Source organism: Bidens hawaiensis, unplaced genomic scaffold, assembly GCF_021521415.1.
Source record: "Bidens hawaiensis isolate Kalapana, Puna unplaced genomic scaffold, B.hawaiensis_p1.1 tig00001032_1, whole genome shotgun sequence".
NCBI classification, from domain to species: Eukaryota; Viridiplantae; Streptophyta; class Magnoliopsida; order Asterales; family Asteraceae; genus Bidens; species Bidens hawaiensis.
This window is the reverse complement of record NW_027491060.1, coordinates 1,049,494-1,072,022: the sequence shown is the minus strand read 5'-3', so window position 1 is coordinate 1,072,022 and position 22,529 is coordinate 1,049,494. Positions and strand designations below refer to the sequence as shown.

The window sequence follows — 22,529 nt, the reverse complement described above, 5'->3', positions numbered from 1 at the left end:
TAGGCCCGGGAATATCTTGTAATCGTTCTTTACGTTTATAATAATATAACCGTTCTTCCATCTTATCCCTATTATCCAATCTTCATATATATCAAACTCTATCACGTACAGTGAGAGAGGATGCCCAATAAAGCAATGGAACACGTGGAAAGAGAGATCACACACGCCTGTCAACAAAATAAAGTGGTGCACGATCGAAAAGGTACAAATCTCAATACATAACCTACAACAGATTATGCAATGTACTAAACCTGATACAGAAAGTACAAAACAATACTACACACTTCACTTGAAATTGTATACTTATAAATTTATTTTATTTATTTACGTTTATCTTTTTATTTGTTTGAGTTTGTTTCAAATTGTTCTAGTTCCTCTTAGGTTAAATAGTTGGTTAGGAATGATTTGGTTAGGAATGTTCTGTGTGATGTTCTTAAACGGGCATGGATTTCTGCTAAAAATGAGGCCCGTGTTAACTTTCTCACGGATCCGCTTGAAGGGAGGTCTACTTTACGACCAGCTGATATTCTTGTGTTCGGGTGGGCAGGGGGGAAACACGCCTGTGTGGATCTTACAGGAGTGTCTCCTCTTGTTGGGCTCAAGGACCGTGGGTTTGTTGTGGGTCAGGCTGTGTTGAAGGCTGAATCGGGCAAAGTTGTTAAACACGAGAAAGCTTGTTTAGATAATTAACATGTCTTTCTACCATTTGCCTTTGATACATTTGGTTTTCTGGCCCAGAAGCTGTGAATTTTTTGAGTAGGGTTCAGCGTGTCGTACACGGAACCTCTTCAGCTCCTAGGTCCCAAAGCTTCGTTTTTAGCAGAATTGGCTTTGCTATTCAAAAGGGGGTTTTGACGCAGCTTGTTGCCCGTTTGTCTGCCACTTTATTGTAATCGTTTTATAGTAAATTATTTATAAACAATAGTTGGTCTATTTAAAGAATTGCAATCTCCTTGTTTTCGTTTAAGTCGATTAATAAGAAAAAGAGTCGATCTAGTTGATCAAACTCAGGCGTGTTTTATGTCCTTGAGCTCTCAGTTTAATATTGCTTACTTATAAGAATTTCTATTCACACAAATCTTTTGGAGAATTAAACACACATATCATCATTCAACGGGGTAGCCTTTCATTCTTACTCATGATATCAAATTTACGAAGAGTGAAGTCACATAAATACCGTGAAGAAAATGATAGTTTATGTTTATATTTGTAGAGGTTGTTGGATCACACAAACTTGACTTGTCAACACTAAAATGAAGCCCGGATATTTAATCGCCTAAAAGTCTTTATATTAACGCACAACCTATAAATCTTTAGCTAAACTTATATGATTACAATAAAATGATAGGTAAACGAACAATAAACTACACCATAAACATAACCCAAACCTTTTTATCCAACTTTTGAAATGGCGCATGTCATGTTCTCCGGCCTCAAAACATACATCAAAATCTCATAATTGTTGTCTTGTTGGCAAATTAAACAGTTAGGGAGACTTTTTTATTTGATCTATAACTATTTTCCCACAAAAGCATATTGTATGTAGAAACTTGTGGAACAAATTCGACCTACATCTTAGGATCGGCCACGACTTCATTATGAACCAATATTTTTATATTGATGCATATGTGGATAATAATTTGCAACATAACTTAATTGTTACACATTTTATTACTATTTCAAACGGCAATTTTACCATATCAACATCGATCCGATCACGCCTGGTAAGGTTTCAAGGTGACGTCACACCCCGAACAACATCTAATCTATCTATGTATTTAGAGGGTTTAGGAAAATCGTCTTTCAACCAGGATGAATTTTAGATGCAAAGGGTGTTGATGTTTCATCTACTATTTGCCTCGTGTGAGTTCATACGTCGGAAATGACTCCATTTGTTTGGTGAGTGTAATTCGGTGAAAAGGATTTCGGTTTTGGTTAAAGGATGATTAGTTTTGAACTTCCTAAATTTGAGATTCCCTTCAAATTTTATGAATTGACTGATAATTCGACGTTAAGTATGGCTAAAAAAAGAAAGGTGGGAGCAGTTATTTTTGTTTGTTTAGTGTGCAGTTTGAAAGTTTTTTTTTAGAAGTCGCACAAAGTCAAAATCGCTTTTTGATGAAGTTTCATTTCTCGACACGAGTAAAAAGATTAAGTGTAAAGTTACTTGGATACAGTGGTTGAAAGATCATCTGTTGAAAGATCATCTTCTAATCATGTAATCTCTTTTTCACCCATCTATTTCTTGCTAGGCGATGTCTGTTTTATACGATACCACCATTAAAAAATAATTTGTTAAATTTTGCAATGTCAAAATCCCCCAACTATAATAATATATATACATAAAAATCAATAAACTAATTCATATTTTATATATGTAACCATAAACTTCTCTGTTGCACATACTTTTAGTTATTTATAAAAAATAACTACATCCTCTTAGATTGGTCAGTCATATGATATATATAATGAAAAAAAGAATGTATGTAACTTTATCATAGAAACAGAATCAAATACATTTTATTCTTAACATGAAAACAGTGAGAACTAATTTGTTATTAGCATTAGGATTATTTTTATAGGTGTTTGTTGTTATTTTTTGTTCGTCTTTGCTAGTTTTCGATTATGAGACGTTATAAGTATTTGTTGACTTATGTTTTGTTGTTATTATTAGACTTTTTCTTTTGCTGTTATAAGTATTTGTTGGTATTTTTTGTTATTATTTTATTCTTGATTTTGATTATTTTGTTGTATTTTTTAGGTTTTTTTCTTTGTTATTATAAATCATTGTTTATATAGATTGGTATTGTAGTTGGTATTGGTTCTTACGTTCTCATTTTTTTTATAAATTATTATTATTTTCTACGTTCTCATGTTAAGATTAAAATGCACAAAATAACTACATACTCTTAGATTGGTCAGAGTCATATGATATATATAATGAAAAAAAGAATGTATGTAACTTTATCATAAAAACAGAATCAAATACATTTTATTCTTAACATGAAAACAATGAGAACTAATTTGTTATTAGTATTAGGATTATTTTTATAGGTGTTTGTTGTTATTTTTTGTTCATATTTGCTAGTTTTCGATTATGAGACGTTATAAGTATTTGCTGATTTATATTTTGTTGTTATTATTAGACTTTTCATGTTAAGATTAACATGTCATTTAAAAAAGAAACAGAAGTACACACTTTAATATATAATGACTTTTCAGTGTAGTTTTCACTAAATGAGTTTTTCTTGAAAAATAAGAAAATATATGTAGTTTTCACTGTATTGATTGTTTGTTGTGATGGTGTGACATTTGTTTAACCCAACCCTTTTATGTTCTCAAAAGGTAAACAACAAATTCACCAACTTTATAACTAGTTAGGATTATAAATTTATAAACTCAAAACCTTTAAATACTTATAACGGAAGTAGAAGTCTTCTACACTTCTATCCTACAAGATTTTCCACAAATTGTGTTCCAAAATGATGGAAGATGATGCCATCTTCCTCTCATTTAGTGTAATATGTCCCATGCGCATCCTATATATGGTGACTTCTCGAGTGCATCCTCTTGATAGTCGATGACATAATAGACTTTTAATCGTTATCCTTGTCCTTCTCAAGAATGAACTGTATTGATTGTATACAATACAATTTTAATATGTATACTGGCCGGATGACTGAAAAATGACACATGTAAGCGATTAACTATCCATGTATAATCATACATATATAAAAATTGTTCTACACTTCTTTAAATGCTCAAATATTAGATTATAGAAAACTTGAAGACATATATAAAGCTAAGGGATGTATAAAATATTAGGTAGAACAAAGTAGCATCACATTCTAATAAACTTGAACTAGATACGTGAATGATAGATACTGCGTGACTTTGTGTCGCATTCAAATATCATTCATCATGAAAGGAAACATTTTCTGGTGACACTTGGACGAAAAGTTGATACATTACCACCGACATATCACATTCATTTAAGTCGATATTGGAAGAAATTCACATACCTACTTGTATAAATATTAAATACATACGCGATTGCTAAGTCATGACCAAATTATTGAAAAAAAATTTCAGCACACACCCCCAAAAAGTATATTTTAGATGTTTTTTTTTCTTGGCATTAGACTTTTCAATTAACACTAAATTCCACCATTTTTTTTTCATAAGTAAGATTATTCATCCATGTCATGTAGAGTCGGAAGCCTTGTAATCAAGTTATAGGCAAACAATTAAATACAATATTATTTGCAATATTTGATGCCACGATTGATAAGTTGTATTCGTGAAACTAGTTATTGAAATCCAATGTTGTGGTTGTGGCGTTAAACCATACAAAAATAATAAATAATTGAATTTTCATGTGTCATTGCTTTACAACTTTAATGACTCGTACATAAGTGCTTTAATGACTTGTACATATCGCACGAAATACCATTTTAAATGAAACATACATCGAAATGTAGATGAAAATAAACACGTCGTAGCTGTATATTTGGAATTTATAAAACATCATATACCAAAAGTGTGAAATAAATAAATAAAATATGAGTAGAACACCTATTAACATGTAATTGAACAAAAAATAAAATTAAAGAAAAAAACACTTGGAAAGGTTTAGGGTTTACATCCTTATAAACTGAGTTTCCTCACTTGTAATTTGTAAAATAGAAAAGGTAGATTTCCTCTTACAAATACAAAATATAATATTAATAATATCATTTATAAACAACTTTGTCCTTTAAAAACTTATTTTGGTGAGAGTGATGTAATTGTTCTTTCTACCTGTCTCTGTTTGTTGACCCCAACTTCTTGCTGTTCTCGTTACTTTAACTTGTTTGATAAAAATTGTCTTTTACAAATTAAAAAATAAAAAAATGAACTTGAGCTAAATTCCAAATATTATTTTTGAAATGCTAACCAAATCAATATGACATTGGGCAGAGTTATTTAACGTGAACCGGCAAGTGTCTTGCTCATGTCTCCGTCTATACTTTATTTATTAGAAGCCCATGCCACCTTCGTACAAATATCTGAGTTCCACACAATATTTAACTGGTTTTATTAAAAAAAAATACAATATATTGTTTAAAACCTCAATAACTAATATTGTTTACTGGTCTGAACCGAGACTTACCTATATAACTGAATCCGTGTAGAACTCACTCAATGACAAAACAAAGGATAACAGAATTAAACAAGCTTTTCATTGATCTTGTAATTTTACAAATGTGATAAAACAATCTTCACCGCTGACACTGATTGGCGGCGGTATTCTTAGTTTCCCAAAACATAAAACAACATAAAAATTAAAAACTCACGGAAATGATAAAAAGACAAGATAACTCTACAATTCATTCTTTCCCACCAGTGAAGTCATTGATTTCCCTTTCTCCTGGTGTTCGGTCCCATTATTCATCCCCATCTCCAACCCCGAACCACCGTCCTTGGCCGCCCCCGGTTTTCCACCCTTGTTGTTTCTGTATATTGCGTATAGAATCAACTGTAGTGCACCCAATACGCTTCCAAATCCGTTGCACACCTAATTTGTTTCGAACTTGTTAATACGGTAAAAGAATAAAATGTAAATTATAAGCAATAATCTCACTCCATTATTTATAAAATGGGTCCGGTGAGAGGAGGAAAATAGTAAAGGCTAGGGACGTAAATGAGCCGAGTCGATGCTAAGCTTGAATGAGCTCGAGCTTGTCTCGCTTCAGACTTTATTACTAAAATTTGAGCTTAACTTGTGGATGGTACTTTTTTAAGCTTGAGCTCATGTTTATAACTTTATTTATTATTTACTAGCTAATTTTTATACATTTACAAGTATTAAATACATTTTAATTATAACTTACATACAATGATAATATATGCTATTTTTCATCCTTTTTTTATTTTATAAGAAAAAAATATATAATATGAAATTTATAAGAAAAATAATGATGGGGACCTTCTAGTTATTGTTGGTTGAGGGATAGCCTTATGATGATCATTTAATAAAAAGTTATGTATCTGTCACCGATAATAATTATTATATAAACATTAAAGCAGTTTAGCTTGCGAGTCAGCTTAAGCTTAGTAACTGAAGCTCAGACTTAGACTCGTAAATTAAACGAATTCATTTTTCTAATTCGGGTCAATTCAAGCTTGAACTCGAGTAGCTACTTGTTTACACAATAAGAAAGGTACTAAGAAGGAGTGCAAATTTTGATGAAGATGAAAGGCTTACATAGACAAAAGGGTCGTTTCCAAGCAGACCAAATATGAACCAAGAAGTACCACACAAGAACACAAACAAAGATAGAAAAAACGGCATAAACTCCACACTTTTTGTCCTGATCACAGTCCTCTGCACATTCCACAAACAATCATTTATAACATAATAACTCTATATAGAGATCGAAAAATTTGTAAATCAGGTGTAGAATTACCATGATTGAGAGAGGTGACCCGTACATTATCACCGAAAAAATGGCCGCGGCAAACCCGCAAAAGTACCTACGAGTCTTCCCGTGAAGAGCGGCTACAGAAATTACCGCAATGGTGGAGAAAGCGGCCAGGACGAACGTTGCCAACCCGAACACCTTCGCCTTCTCCTTCTTCGGTGCGTACATAATGAAAATCAACACGTAGACCGCCTCTATTAACGCTCCCGTGCCGTTAATGACCGTCACGAGCGTGTTGTTTTCGGATATGAATGGTAACCCATACCTGAATAATACAAGTGAACGTTTTTTAACAGCAATTTCTAGATTTTCTAAAATAAATACAACACAGAGTTAAAATATTTTTTACGGAGGTTAATAGGGCGCGCAAACTCATATAAGAGTAAGGTGGGTGACAGCCTATTTTTTTTCTAACTTTTAGTGTTTCTTTTTTTATACTTATTCCGGGTTTTTTAAATTCTCAGGGATAGCCCTGGTCGAGCATAAACTTTTTTTTAATTAAGATAAAAGGTACCAGGCGGAGAGAAGGCAGTTGAGCAAGGTCATCGGGTACGGAATCCCTGAGAATTCTTCTGTGGATTTGTTTTGCAAGATCCGCTTGAATGTGATCCTGTAAACAGAGGATTAATTGTTTTGTTAATGAACATAATTTAATAAAAACCGTTGGAAGGAAATTAGTTGTAACTGCTTACGTTGGTGCTAAGAACAGGAACAGTCCGGTTGCATCTCCTGTTAAAAATTAATTATTAAATGTGAACAAATTTATTAAATAAAAAGATGGAAATTATATATAGGAAGAAATTAAGATGATGGACACGAACCGAAAACACCAAAGACTGTGTGTAATATAGAAACAGCTCCCATTGTTGTTACTGTTAGTTGGATTCAGGTAGATGGTGTGCAAAGGTGGTTGTATGTATATAAGTGGAATGCTCTAGACCATGTATAACTTTGGTTGTACTGGTTACTAGAGAGATGTTAAGGTGCAAAGAGGGTGGGGTGGGTTTTATAGAAAAGTTAGCAAAATAGAATTTAATATTTTTATAAAATATTAAAAAGAAAACAAATTAGTTATTTTTCGTTTATCATACTCTATTGATGCATACTATAGGTCATGTATATGCTAAAATTTAAAGAAAAAATAGTTGAACAAATTAGTTCGCTAGTTAGTTTTTTACTTATTTATTTATTTTTATTATCATCTACACATTTTATGTAAGCAGTAAGAAGAATAACATTTAAATAATATGGAATAATTAATAAAAGCGAAAGGTTTATGTTTGTTTTTTTTGTTTTGCAATATTCGAGTTATCGGATGACAAATACCATCACGTGTTCAGAACTGTTTAAAACTCCTAAATGCAACGATTTAGCTGGGTTGAAAGTGAGACAGTTTAGTTTATGAGTTCATAAACCGGATGTCATGGTTTGGAGCTAACCAAATAGACCGAACATGTCGTGACACTAAGAATGTAAAACATTATTTTAACCTAAATAGTTTTAAGAGAAAAATAAGAATTTAACTTTTTTTTCACTTGTAATAAATCTAACAATTACAGAGTTGTGCAATAGCATATACTAAAACGTTTGAAGTGAAAATGGAGAAATCAAAGAGATCTTTCAAAAACACTTGGTCAAATTTGTCTCACATATTTATTCCTAATTGTTGCTTAATTTGTATTCCATATGCAAGCCTAATTTGTATGTTCAATATGATGGACATGTAGAGCACATTCATGTGTATGAATAAATAATATGTATGAGATATAAACAAATGGTTAATTTAATCAAAGTCATTGCAAAGTGAAAAGGTCCACTAATACTAAATGTCACAATGTTACTTGAAACTATAGTATATTCTAGTCTTCTAGATACACTTAGGCATGGTGGGTAAAAAGTTTTATGCAAGTGATATTGGGATTAATGATTAGAGTGTGGTTGATGTCGTTGTATAGGGTAGCCTTTTAAGCATGACACATCTACGAACCGGAACACGACATAAAATGGACAGGAAGTTGGGTTACTTAGAATATTAGGTACATTCCCGTCATTGGCATGAACATTTCTACTCATTCAATGTTGGTCCAATCAATGTGAAAAACATATGACACAGGTCCCATTGTCCTAAACCCTAACTCAGTGTTACATCATGTGCATCGCGTACGTGGAAGGCCGAAAAAGAAGCAAATGATATACTAAGTTGGAACTATAACCATGTCTTGGCCTCGTGTCGATCTGTTAGCCAAATAAGTTTTGGTGGCAGGTTAATTAGTGTATCAGATGAAGATTCCGATTCCAGCAAATTTTCTTTCTGTATGGGAGCGATGGTGTAACTTGTCACGTACAATGTGGTTTTCAAGGCAAAGGGAAAAAATTGAGAATATGGCGTTATTGATGCAAAAACCGTTTGAAATAAAGTTACAAAAATGACCAAACTTCATGGACAATTTTGCTAGCATACTAGTTTTGTAAAAATGTTAACAATGACAAGCTTAAAAATGTCAACCCACAAATCCGTAAGGTTGACCTGACCCGATCTGTTTAGCTAAATTTGTTAATTAAACTCACCTGAACTTGCTTAAAGTTAAGTTTATTTTGTGTTAGAACGTTAATTACAGTATATATCAGTATCACCTTTTTTCCTTGTCAATGACATAACAGTATAACACCGCAATAAACTATTTGTCGGTTGCTATTGACTTGTCCTTCCTTCACTATCATTATTGGTGTTCTTATAGAATTTGTGTACCCATGATGCTAACATCTATCTCCTCATCTTTGCCATAACCTTATCAGCTAGGACAATTCGTCTTTCGTTTTAGGGTTGGTTTGTACACGCCTCTTGTCTTCTTGCCCTTTTATTGGTCACCATCACTTTCCTCTTCTTGCTGCCCTCCAAACTGGTACATGCTCCACATTAATAATTACATTATTTTATTTTAATTTGCACACTATAAACATTTAAAAGTAATTCTAAAAATCTATTTCACATATATTATATATAAACTATATATTAGTCTTTTTTTACCCTAGAAAAGATTCATAAAGTGAACTTAATGAGGCACGAACTCAGCTGAACTCGAGCTTGGCTAACGATCATGCTCAACTAACTTTGGTATTTATAGATGACGTAGACAACGACTCACTCTATTTTATATACTCAACTCAGGTCGACTCTTTTATGTTTTATTAATTGTTTAATACTCTATATGTATACTTGTACTTTCACATATATGTAATAATTGTATCTATATGTAATAATTGTATCTATGTGTAATTATTGTCTTAAAAATACGATCGTGCTTACATATATATAATATGTATTCTTACGCTCTCCAAAGTTCAATTTATGAAGCCCGGGCTAGAAATTGTTTTTCTTGGCTCGAGTTAATCTTTTAACAAGTTCACTTTATTTAAGTAGACATCGGGTAGATGTGTTCTTCCTCAAACGGTATGCACTCAAGTCTCATGATGGACATAAGCAACGTGTAGTCGTGTGGATTTATGAGTTGTATAAAAGAGTTTGTGACTTTGCCCTTATAAAAGAAAGAAAAATAGCTCATCCCCAATTATAACACACTAAATTATATATAATCATGCTAAAATTAAAAATAAAAATGTCAATTATTTTTCCAAAATGATGACAATTTGAAAGATAACTAACCATGGTTCACAAAGTGAAAAAAGGAGAGTGACATGTTTGGTTATATTATGTGAAAACTGAAATAATGACATTATACTAGTTCAGACGCAATATTTATTTGCTCCAAATCGATGCAACACACAGCTTATTCTGAATTTGTAGCTTGCACACATGCAAGCACAATATTCATCTTACTTTAATTTTATGGAAAAGTAAATACCAACAAGTAAAGTGAATTATCCATACAACTTGGCGTATATTACACGAGTCTTATTTTATTAGACAAAATATTAAAACAAATACCCAAAATGTTTAGTTAGGAAGTGTGAATGCACACTCTAACAAGAGCAGTAGTCATTTACTCTAACAAGAGTAGTAGTAGTTTCTTGGACTCTATACAAACCTAGACTTAATTGATTTGATTTTTTTTTTTTTTGACAAATGAAATTTTATAAAAACCGGACTGACAAGACAACAAATTAGTTGGAAAACAAAATAATTACAAGACCAAGATTGGAATTTTTAACCAATTATATATTTAGTATTTGTATTATATGTTTATAATTTTATTGCTATAAAAAAGTAAAAAAGTGCATTTCATAACATATGACTACTATACATGCACTGACATAGACGTACGTTGGATTTCGAAAACATATTAAAAGGCGATGTACGTGTCATTCTCACCACTTCTCATGGTGACAATAATCCGACCTTCCTTAATACGGACTTCAATTCACTTTTCTCCCGGTGGCACTATCACTTGAAAGAAGGTTGGAAACTTGGAATTATTAATTAATTATTTATTTTGTTTTATTTTAAAAAAAAAACTTATGATGACCATTATTAAGAGATGGTCAACTGAATCATTTTTCTCATACTACAAAACAAGCATATATACAAGGAGCAATCCCATAATTAAGGGAATAGATATACAATATAAAAGGAAGTTAATAACTATGAAATATTATCTATAAATAATAACTTGACTTGTTATTCAAGCAATTTAAACAGGAACCGATGTATCGTCAAGCAATATTTAACTTTTCTCCGATTTTATTCAAGCAATATTTAACTTGACCATATCATTTTTTTCACCGATTTTAATGTTGTTGACACTGCTGGCTTAGATGGGAGGGGGCAACTGCTAAGTGCTAATGATCCGATCACCCTGATCGGTCCAAGTTATTTATATTAGAAACAAAATTGTTATCCCTAGGAGTCGTAATATCTCAAAAGTTGTGGCAAAACTAAAATTTATCAATAAGTATTATGCTATTCGTGTAATTTAATCTATAGAAATTATTTGTCTTTACCTAATCTATTAAGGGGACCCGGGGTGGTTCATTTCTCATCACACACCACCACCAATGGTGGTGTGCCACATCACCAACCCCAAATTCATCACATGTGATGGATTTTACAAGGGGTGGTGTTCATTTCTCATCACACACCTCCCAACGGCTCCCTCCCATTTCCAAAGGATACATTTCCTCGATAAACACCCATCACTTGCGTGATGGCCATCACTCAACACTTCCCCTCACGCTTGACAAAAGGACCGGCGGCAGTGTGCTAAGAGCCATCACGCGTGATGGGTGGCTTATCACGCGGTGCGCCGTCCCCGCTTAAAGCAACACAATTTTGTCTATATGACATTTAATTAGCACATGTCATGTCACTATTTCCTATTATATTATGATACATGACCCATTTTCCTAATATAACCGACCCATGAGACTTCATAAAATTTTTAAAAATAAATTATTGTATAATACGAGTTTTGAACCAAAGACCTTATGTTTCAACCTAAAGGAGCTTACCAATTTCACTAAAGTGGTAATTGTGTTTGATTTTCTTAACTTAACATTTCTCTAAAAATATAAACCAAAATTATATTTAATCGTTAACATTTCCATAATTCACAATATCACATTGTCTTCTCATGTCTCTTTAACACAATCATTTAAGATTGTTCGTCGTTTATCTTTTTATTTAAAAATATAATATATTTTTATTTATTTTAAATTTTATAACGACACTTTAGTCTTTGTAAATTTAGTTTTTAAATATGTGACAACATTTTGTAATAAATATCATTTTTATATACACAATATTTATTATAATAATACCTGTATGAATGTTTTATTTTAAATAAATCAAATATCAAGATTTGGTCTTTAACTTAAAATTATAGTGCATAATATATCAATTAAAAAAGTTATAAATAAAAATTATTATATGAAATAATTAAATTTACGTATTGCATATAATAATTTTTATTTTTATTATATTTTTTACCCGTGTGAAACATATGCTCTAACCTAGTTTATATATTAGTACAAGCTTATATATTAGTACAAGCAACACTCTTAACGTAGATGAAATGATAACATTAGTCAAGTATTCTATAAATGCTTTGAAGTTTAGAGGCATTTTCAAAGATGCATTATTTATTGTAGCTTCCTACGCAAAAACATTAGGTAAGCATAACTCGATTATCATTGATTATATGAAATGAAATAACATTTCAACAACATTGGCCATAATTATTGGTTTAATAAATCACCAAACCTGGCTAGTACATTATGAAATTCGTTTGTAAAGATAGAAATGCAACTTTCGCATCAAATACATATTCTTTTTCTCAACCCGGATTTGTACTTAGGAGGGTAAACGAGTGGCCACTCGAGACCTGCCTGTTAAAAGACATAGTCAAGCTTAAACTAGCTCAAGCTTATATTATATCTCGTATAGGAGTTCGGTTCCGTACTAGCTCAAGTTTCATATGAACGAACATGAACAAAATATTCCATTCGACTAGTTAAACGAACGAGATGAACAAATACCTTATTTTTTCAATTGTATTCGTGAACGTTTGTTAATATATTATTGAATGTTCGTTAATGTGTTCACGAGCATTTGTATATGTTGTTCATGAAAGTTTTTATGCATTTATTTATATTATTTGAACATTTTAAATCCGCTATTGAAGAGGTAGGTCCCCGCAAAGCCCAGTTGGACCCGCAAGACACCTTGAAGAGGTACGTCTGCGCAAAGACTAACTGGTCCCGCAGGACCCACCATGCTCAGAGATATGAAGACCTTATACGCAGTAAGCCAGCTGTTCCCGCAGGAAAGCCTCCCTTGGTACAGTACCCAGCCTGTTCCCGCAGCTATGGGTACAAGCCAAGAAGGAAGGCTACCCGCACTAACGGTAAGGCTACACGCATAAGGCACTAACTCTTATACTTCAGCAATGTCACCTGAAGAAGGAATGAGCAAGGCGGGAATATTCCCGCCCAAAAGAGCCAGTCCGTACGCTTCTGGAAGATCTTTTGTACTATACCTGCCAAGGTATGGACAAAATAGACAAGATCTGACCAAAGCAGCCCATGAACCAATCACAGGGTGACAGCTCACCGACAATAGTACGAGGAGGAGCACGCTTTAGTACAAAATGTCACTATCAGCCGCTACCTACCCACCAACTCCCATCGTGGCACGTACATAGCCCGTAGTTGGTGGAAAAGGAATATTATACAGCTGCCGTACCTGCTTGGAAACCTACCTTCGGCTATAAATACTCCAACACCTTGGAATGTATCATCATCGTATCTTCTCTAGCTATTTCTCTCATTATACACTTATATCAGAGCAATCTAGTCTGATTCTCACGCCGGAGGGTGGTCACAAGGAGGAACCCCCCCCCTTCTCAGTGACGAGCTTACGGTGTCTGTTTTGCAGGTCGAGAAGAATAACCATCTTTGCCGGACCTAACCCTCGTGGGAAACATCTACTTAACCCTAAGATTATCCATAATCTGCCGAGGTCACTTAGTGTTTCTTCATTGGCGCCATCCGTGCATAAAGCTAGAACTAATTCTTTTTCTCAGTTTTTTCAAAACCTCTGGAAAGATGGTTAAGGTTACTCCGATGCCAAAGCCAACGAGTGACCAAGAAACTCCGGTAACCACAACCCCAGCTACTGGGGGGAACACCGGCGAATACACGATTTTTACGAACACTACCCCGGTTACTCAAGCCGGGGCAAGTGCAGTAAACAATCCACCCCTGGGATTCATTGATACCCGGTTGGAGAAACAACAGACAAGGCTTCCCCGCCAAACACTAGATCAAGTTAAAGCGTGGGCGGAAGCACGTCAGAAAGAATTCCAAGCTGAGTTGGACGAACGTTTACGTTCACTCCAACAGACCGATGAATTCGGAAGCACTCGACAACAGCTCAACATGAGCAATGATTGCGAGTACTTGGACGATGATTGGGAAGAGTCCGACAGTGACGCAAACCCTCGTCATAGGGCGAAAGGGAAGCGTAAAGAAACAGACTCCCAACCAAGGAGAAATTTTGGAGAAACCTTCAAACCAAGGAACGCGGGGGGAAACCCACGTGACTTCTCCAAAACTTTCAGACCAAGTGTTGCAAATGCTGGAACGTCCAAGTTTGCAAGGGACATTGCGGAAGCAATTGCCCCGAAGAGTGCCAAACAGATGTCCAACATCGGCACTTATGATGGCATATCTGACCCGGACGATCATCTGAACAGGTTCATAGCGGGGGCAACCGTCAGCAACTGGACGGAACCCACGTGGTGTTACATGTTCCAGATGACGCTCGTCGGAGCGGCCAGAGCGTGGTTTGATCGTCTACCAATCCACCACATCTATGATTGGGCAGACTTCCAGCACAAGTTCAGCCAACACTACAGTCAATAAAGAAAATATACTGAAGAGCAGTGGACGATCCTCAACTGCGTTAGAGAGGAGGATGAATCTTTGCTAGACTTCATCACTCGCTTCAACTCAAAGAAGCTGAGTCTGGGCACCATAAGTGAAGATTTTGTTCGCGCCGCTTTCATCCACGGCGCCGAATACCCAGAGCTTATCCGCACGTTGACGGGTAAAGATGGCATGCCATCCACATGGGATGCCATCATGACGGCAGCTAAACGCTTTGCCGAGACGGAGAAGCAACTGGGTAGGAATCTTCCCCAGAGTACAAACCTCTACACGCAGAGGACCAGAGAAAATAACGTCCGCACCGCTCGACAAAATAAAAAGAGGAAGCTTGGTATTTGGCAGTCAAGGGTAAAATTTGACACCTCATCCAGCTCTCGCCCTCTATTAGGCGGAAGGGATAACACGCACTCATCAAACCGGAATCCCAGATGGACGCCACTCACCAAAAGCGTCACGGAGATATTTGCCACCGAGAAACTCCCATGGCCAAAAGCTCCAATGATCCGACAGCGCCATAACGCTGATCAGAGCAAATCCTGGGACTTCCACGGGACAAAGGGCCACACCACCGAGGAATGTACATCTTTGAAGGATATTGTCGAAACATTCGTCAAAGATGGAAAACTTACAAACCTCGTGGCGTCAATCAAGAACGGAGGGAGGAATGACAATCGGTACAAGGGCAACGGACGAAAGCCCGTCGACATCAGCATCCACATGGTTCATGGCAACGTCAGAGGAAGAAAACGACGGACGACAGAACCATGTGCGTGGAAGGAAGCTGAAGTGCGCTTCCCGCGTGTGCCAGGGGGGCCTAACAAAGAAGGCCCTATAGTTATCAAAAGCCAGCTGGGGTACTACATCACTTCCCGCACTCTTGCTGATAACGGCGCTTCGTCGACGGTCATGTACAGACAGTTCTTCGACAAGCTAGACGACGAAGACAAAAAACGCCTGGAAACGGTCTACGCCTCGATGGAAGGGTTCGATGGCAGCACAAACACCCCCTTGGGTATCCTATCTTTTCCCGTCACTCTCACGGACGGGAAATACTCCCGCACAGAAGACGTGGACTTCGTCGTAATGAGGAAGCCACACCACACATAAGACATTCTCTTCGGGAGAGATGGAATGGCAAGATTCAATGCCGTGGTGTCCTCAGTCCACGGCATGATGGGGTGGCCAACAACTGAGGGTGTCGCGATGATCACGGGTATTCCCCAGGTATGCATCGCATCTGTCTCATCTAAACCCAAACCAAAGATGGCTAAACCAACCATTACCGAGCCAGAAGAATTGGCCTTCAATGGCAAATACCCTGACCATGCCGTTACCATCGGCCCAACAATTACGGATCCCACATGCACCTTACTCAAACGCTTATTGCAAAAAAACGCTGACATCTTTGCGTGGACACCAGCTGACATGGCTGGTGTACCCCGAAGTAAGGCAGAGCATAAGCTCAAATGTGACCCGGCTTTTACGCCGGTCATACAAAAGCGTCGAGTAATGGGTGCGGAACAGGCTAACGCGTGTAGAACCCAAGTCAAGGAACTCCTTGACGCAGGCATCGTACGCGTTAGTAAATATCAAACATGGGTTGCAAATCCCGTCATGGTACCGAAATCTAACAAACAATGGTGCATGTGCATAGATTTTAAAGACCTAAACAAAGCATGCCCCAAGGATTGTTACCCGTTACCCGAAATTGACCTTAAGGTAGATTCGTTAGCACCGTTTCGCCTTAAATGCTTCCATGATGCGTATAAGGGATACCATCAAATCCACATGGCCGTTGACGATCAGGACAAAACCGCATTTCGGACGCCCGATGGCACGTTTTGTTATCAAATGATGCCATTCGTGTAACACCCCGACCGATGGCGGATTATACATCGGGGCGCCACGTATTGTTTCATTACTCGCGACACTATTGGGTGTCAATATTTAATAAATACATCTTCATTGCGCACGCGCAGAACACGAATTGTAAGGTACATAAATCATATCATAACGTAAAATATTCAAATAACATAATATGTCTTGTTACATTTTAATCTAGGTCCAATGAAAAAGAAAACATCCTACGTGTCCTTGAGATTCCCAAAAGCAGCTACAGCAAACCTGAACATGTGTTAAAATAAAACGTCAACACTTGCGTGTCGGTGAGAAATCAAGTTTAATAGATATAAATAGATAATAATAAACACTGCGCGCAACATGTGCTTAACTGGGGTTTAACATAGGGTGTAATCAGATTGTGATCAAGCCTTAGATCATAGCTCATAGTTCAATCCGTGCTCCCAATTGAGCACAAAAACGATAAATCATACGTGCATGTGTAACAAAACAAGAAAACCGTAAACGATAGGTCTCCCGTGTTCATCTAATGGATCCATGAAAACTTCGGAATAGGCCGTCAAAGCGGTTAATGAGTCACACATACAAATAAACAGCCAAGTAAACGTCCATAACACATGGGGTTTTGCGCACATAAAGTTCATAAACAAGTTTAAGACTCAAGTTGTACGAACACATGAACATCCCAAAACGTTAAAAATAAAAGGGGATTAAGTACGAGATTACTCACCTGAAAAAGGTGTGTTGAAAGATAATGCAAGAACCAACTTTTAAACAAGCACAAGTTAGCCTATAAATAAAAGTTTATTGGTTTAACGATTGGTTTAAATGTCTTGAATATATGCAGTAAGTATTGATTCTTGTTAGTTAAACAAATTAAAACAAAATATATATATATAAATTATTTAATGTTAATTTTACAAAGATTAATAATCAAATTTTAAATCATAAAAAGAATCGGATTCGAAAACGGGTACCTGGGTCGGGTCGGATTGGGCAGTTGCTACAGTCTCCCCTACTTTAAGAAATTTCGTCCCGAAATTTATCTCGAAGTAGGTTGCGCAGAGAAAAGGTGCGGGTACTTGATCTTCATCTGATCTTCCCTTTCCCAAGTGAACTCGGCTCCGCGCTTGGACTGCCAACGAACTTTAACAATAGGGATGCGACTGCGCTTGGTTTGCTTTACCTCGCGATCCATAATCTCAACAGGCTTCTCAACGAAATGCATAGACTCATCAACTTGAACTTCATCAAGTGGTATGTGGAGGTTCTCGTCAGCTAAACATTTCTTGAGATTGGATACATGGAAAGTTGGATGCACATTGCTGAGCGCGGGCGGTAGGTCAAGCTTGTAGGCAACTTTTCCCACCCTCGCAAGAATCTTGAACGGACCAACATAACGAGGTGCAAGCTTACCTTTCTTCCCAAAGCGGACAACACCCTTCCAGGGCGACACTTTGAGGAGAACAAGATCACCAACTAGAAATTCGAGAGGCTTCCGCCTGCGATCTGCGTAACTCTTTTGTCGGCTTCTGGCAGTCAGCAGATGATCACGGATCTTGGCGATTTTATCGGTTGTCTCTTGAACTAGTTCGGGTCCTGTGATTTGAACTTCACCCACTTCGTTCCAACAAATCGGTGAACGGCACTTTCGACCGTAAAGTGCTTCAAATGGGGCCATACCGATGCTGGAATGATAGCTGTTATTATAAGAGAACTCGATCAGAGGTAGGTGTGAATCCCAATTACCTCCAAAATCAAGAACACAAGATCGAAGCATATCCTCAAGGGTTTGAATGGTTCGCTCAGACTGTCCGTCAGTCTGAGGATGATATGCAGTACTCATGTCCAAACGAGTTCCTAACGCAGATTGGAGAGATTTCCAAAAGCGAGATATAAAACGGCCATCGCGATCGGATATGATGCTCAAGGGAGTACCATGACGGCAGACAATTTCCTTGACATAAAGATGCGCAAGTTGCTCAACACGGTAAGTTTCACGAATGGGCAGAAAGTGGGCAGACTTGGTCAATCGATCCACTATTACCCAAATGCTATCATGTTTGCTTGCGGTCAAGGGTAACTTGGTGATAAAGTCCATTGCTATACTTTCCCATTACCACGTAGGAATTTCAGGTTGTTCGAGCAAACCAGATGGGCGTTGATGTTCAGCTTTTACCTTAGAACAAATTAGGCATTTAGCTACGAACACAGCAATATCCTTTTTCATACCAGGCCACCAATAAGAAAGGCGCAAATCTTTATACATTTTGTCAGCACCAGGATGAACGGAATAACGAGTTTTGTGCGCTTCACTCAGTATGACAGAGCGAAGATTCTCATCATTGGGGATCCAGATGCGATTGAGATAGCAGAGAATTCCATTCAGGTTGGGGACTAGATGTACTTCTGCACCACACGCTAACTCGGCGCGTAGGTTGCCTTTGCTGATCGATGCGCGCTGCGCGTCGCGAATGCGCGATTCAAGATCGCTTTGGATCGGCGCGAAGTGAAGCTGCGCGCGCGGCAAGATACAGTTAAGTTGGCTGGGTTTACGGCTGAGCGCATCGGCTACCACATTAGCCTTTCCAGGGTGATATCGGATCTCACAATCGTAATCGCTGATGAGTTCGTTCCATCGGCGTTGTCTCATGTTAAGTTCCTTTTGATCAAAAATGTGCTGGAGGCTTTTATGGTCGGTGTAAATGATGCACTTAGTCCCATAGAGGTAGTGTCTCCAGATTTTTAAGGCAAATACAACTGCACCAAGTTCGAGGTCGTGAGTCGTATAATTCTTTTCATGAATCTTGAGTTGCCTTGACGCGTAAGCGATAACCTTGCCTCGTTGCATAAGTACACAACCGAGACCTTGGTTGGAGGTATCACAATAAATGACAAAGTCGTCAGTACCCTCAGGTAACGCTAGAACAGGAGCTTCGCACAACAATTGCTTGAGCGTTTGAAAAGCTTCTTCTTGCTTAGAGCCCCAAATATACGGTTTGCCTTTGTGCGTTAATGCTGTTAAAGGCAAGGCGATTTTTGAGAAGTTCGCAATGAATCGTCGGTAGTAACCAGCTAAGCCCAAAAAGGAACGGATTTCGGTAGGAGTGGACGGTGTAACCCAGTTCTTGATTGCTTCAATTTTGGATGGGTCGACATGAATACCCATCTTGTTTACAACATGACCAAGAAACTGTACTTCATCCGACCAGAACTCACACTTGGAGAGTTTGGCATAGAGTTGTTCGATTCGAAGCTTTTGCAACACCAACTGAAGATGTTGTTCATGCTCGGCCTTGGTTTTGGAATACACCAGAACGTCATCGATAAACACGATTACGAATTGGTCCAAGAAAGGTCTACACACCCGGTTCATTAGATCCATGAAAACAGCGGGTGCGTTGGTTAAACCGAAGGGCATGACCAAGAATTCAAAATGACCGTAGCGGGTTCGAAAAGCAGTCTTGGGAATATCCTCTTCGCGGATACGCAACTGGTGATAGCCAGAACGGAGATCGATTTTGGAGAAACAAGAGGCACCTTGGAGTTGATCAAAGAGGTCGTCAATACGCGGTAAGGGATACCGGTTCTTAATGGTGAGCTTGTTCAGCTCGCGGTAATCGATACACATGCGAAACGAACCGTCTTTCTTTTTAACGAACAACACCGGAGCACCCCATGGCGAAGAGCTAGGGCGAATGAATCCTTTATCGGTCAACTCTTGAAGTTGACTTGCTAATTCTTGCATTTCTGCGGGTGCAAGTCGATAAGGAGATTTGGCTACGGGGGATGCACCAGGGACAAGATCAACACGAAACTCGACTTCTCGAGCGGGAGGTAAACCAGAAAGATCATCGGGGAAGACTTCAGGAAAGTCACGCACGATGGGGATTTCAGAAAGTTTCTTCTTTCCTTCATCGGGTTTGACCACATGGGCTAAGAATGCGACACATTTCTTCCGCAAAAGTCTTCGGGCTTCAGAGCATGACATAAGTTTAAGACCGTTAGAGGGTTTCTCGCCGTAGATATGAAGATTTTCACCATTTTCCCGAGGAATGCGAATCAACTTCTTGGCGCAGATTACTTCGGCGCGATTTTGCGAGAGCCAGTCCATTCCAATAATAACATCAAAACTTCCAAGAGGCATGGGAATGAGGTCGATTAGAAAATCATGTTCATTAAGGTTAAGCGTGCAATCCTTGATCACGGAGTTTATTAAAATAGTTTCACCATTAGCCAATTCAACTGAAAAGTTTTCGTTTAAGTTTACTCGCGGTCGCGCGAGTTTTTGCTCAAATGCGCGAGAAATAAAACTTCTATCGGCGCCAGTATCAAAAAGTATAGATGCATATTGTCCGTTAAGTAAAAATGTACCATTAACCACGTCATTATTCGCTTGCGCTTGGTGCGCGGTTATATTAAAAGCTCGGCCGCACGTCACTTGGTTTGAAATTTGGTTAACCGGATTAGCTTGCGTAATTTGTACTTGCAGTCTCGGGCACGCGTTCCGGAAATGACTGGGGTCACCGTAGTTATAGCACGACCTGGGTCGTGGATTAGGGTATGTTGGTTGTGGGTTTAGCGGGTAAGTTGGTGGTGTTTGCGCGATTGGGTTGGCGGGAAGGACTCTACAGTTTTCAGCAGTGTGACCGGTACGGCCACATCGGTTACAATGTCGGCACGGGACTTGAGTTGGATGGTGAAGTCTACAGGTTGGGCAAAAGGGTTGGTTTCCTGTGTAAGGTTTCTTAGTTGACGGGGTAGGGAGTGCGGGATTGGTTAAGGCATAGTTATGGACTACAGGGGGTGTTGGGTAAGTTGACAGTGGGTTAGGAGCGTGTACTAGAGGTTGGTAGGCGGGTTACTGGACAACGAGCGGGTTGGTAAGCGCATAGGTTTGATGATTGGGTCTGCGCCTACGCTTGAGGTTGTTACGGTTTGAGGGTTCTGGCTTGGTTTCTGTTGGTTCTGGGACAGTCTTGGTGAGTTTGGTCTTCTCGGTTCCCCGCAAGAACAGGGTTCCTGCCCTGACATGGTTGTCGCTGAGCACAGCGGCCAACTCGATGGCGTCAGAGAGGGTTGCTGGGTTCCTGGCCCATACAGAATCTTGAATTTCCATGGGAAGACCCCCAAAAATTTCTCGATGGCTCGGCGGGAAGGGGTAACTAGGTGCGTGACAAGCAAACTTAGTTCGTGGAAGCGCGTAGCGTACTCGCGCGCTTCGCCACTGTACTGTTTTAAGTTCCAAAATTCCTCCTCAAGGCGCTTTATTTCGTTGGGAGGGCAGAATTCTCTAGTCAGAAGCTCCTTGAATTCCTCCCAGAGCATGCTAGAAGCAGCCTCTGCGCCACGCGCGTGAGCTACTCCGTTCCACCAAGTAAGCGCCCTTGATTCTAGGACACTTGAGGCGTATAAGGTTCGTCGGTTTGGAGGGCATTGGGTATGGAGGAAGGTGTTCTCAATTTTCTCGAGCCATTGGAGCATTACGGTGCTCCTTCAAGTTCTGTGAATTTCGGAGGGTTACCCGCATTAAAGGATTTAATATTGTATCCGGAGGGGTTGGTATTATTTTGGGTTAAGGCTTGGGCTATTGCGGCGGCCATTTCCTGGGAACGTTGCTGCCTACGTCTGCGCGAGGCCTCTCTCCTCTGATGACGGCGAGATAGCGGAGGCATTCTATAAAAGTTTTAATTTTTGTTAATATCTTGGTATGGGAAATCGTTTTAGCGCAAAGTATATCGTTGTAAAGCTTGTTTCGCGGAGTTAAATGCTATCAAACTTTGAAGTAAAATATGAATTTAA

General features: G+C 38.1%; 1 protein-coding gene across 1 annotated transcript; it reads right to left on the bottom strand.

Moving 5' to 3' along the window:
• Window positions 1-5,166: 5,166 nt before the first annotated feature.
• On the bottom strand, window positions 5,167-7,538 carry LOC143552983 (bidirectional sugar transporter SWEET1). Its single transcript, XM_077043073.1, has 6 exons — window positions 7,286-7,538; window positions 7,157-7,193; window positions 6,979-7,074; window positions 6,450-6,729; window positions 6,248-6,367; window positions 5,167-5,557 (listed from the first exon to the last, which is right to left on the bottom strand). Exons 1-6 carry the CDS (start codon window positions 7,326-7,328, stop codon window positions 5,363-5,365), a joined length of 771 nt encoding a protein of 256 aa, XP_076899188.1. The 5' UTR covers window positions 7,329-7,538; the 3' UTR covers window positions 5,167-5,362.
• Between the last annotated feature and the right edge of the window lie 14,991 nt (window positions 7,539-22,529).

Excerpts from the sequence above, each read along its gene's own strand:
- LOC143552983 (XM_077043073.1), bottom strand. The coding sequence starts at position 7,328 with ATGGGAGCTGTTTCTATATTACACACAGTCTTTGGTGTTTTCG. Across the intron at positions 7,075-7,156 it reads TTCCTGTTCTTAGCACCAAC|GATCACATTCAAGCGGATCT; the intron begins GTAAGCAGTTAC and ends CTCTGTTTACAG. Across the intron at positions 6,368-6,449 it reads GGTCACCTCTCTCAATCATG|AGGACTGTGATCAGGACAAA; the intron begins GTAATTCTACAC and ends TGGAATGTGCAG.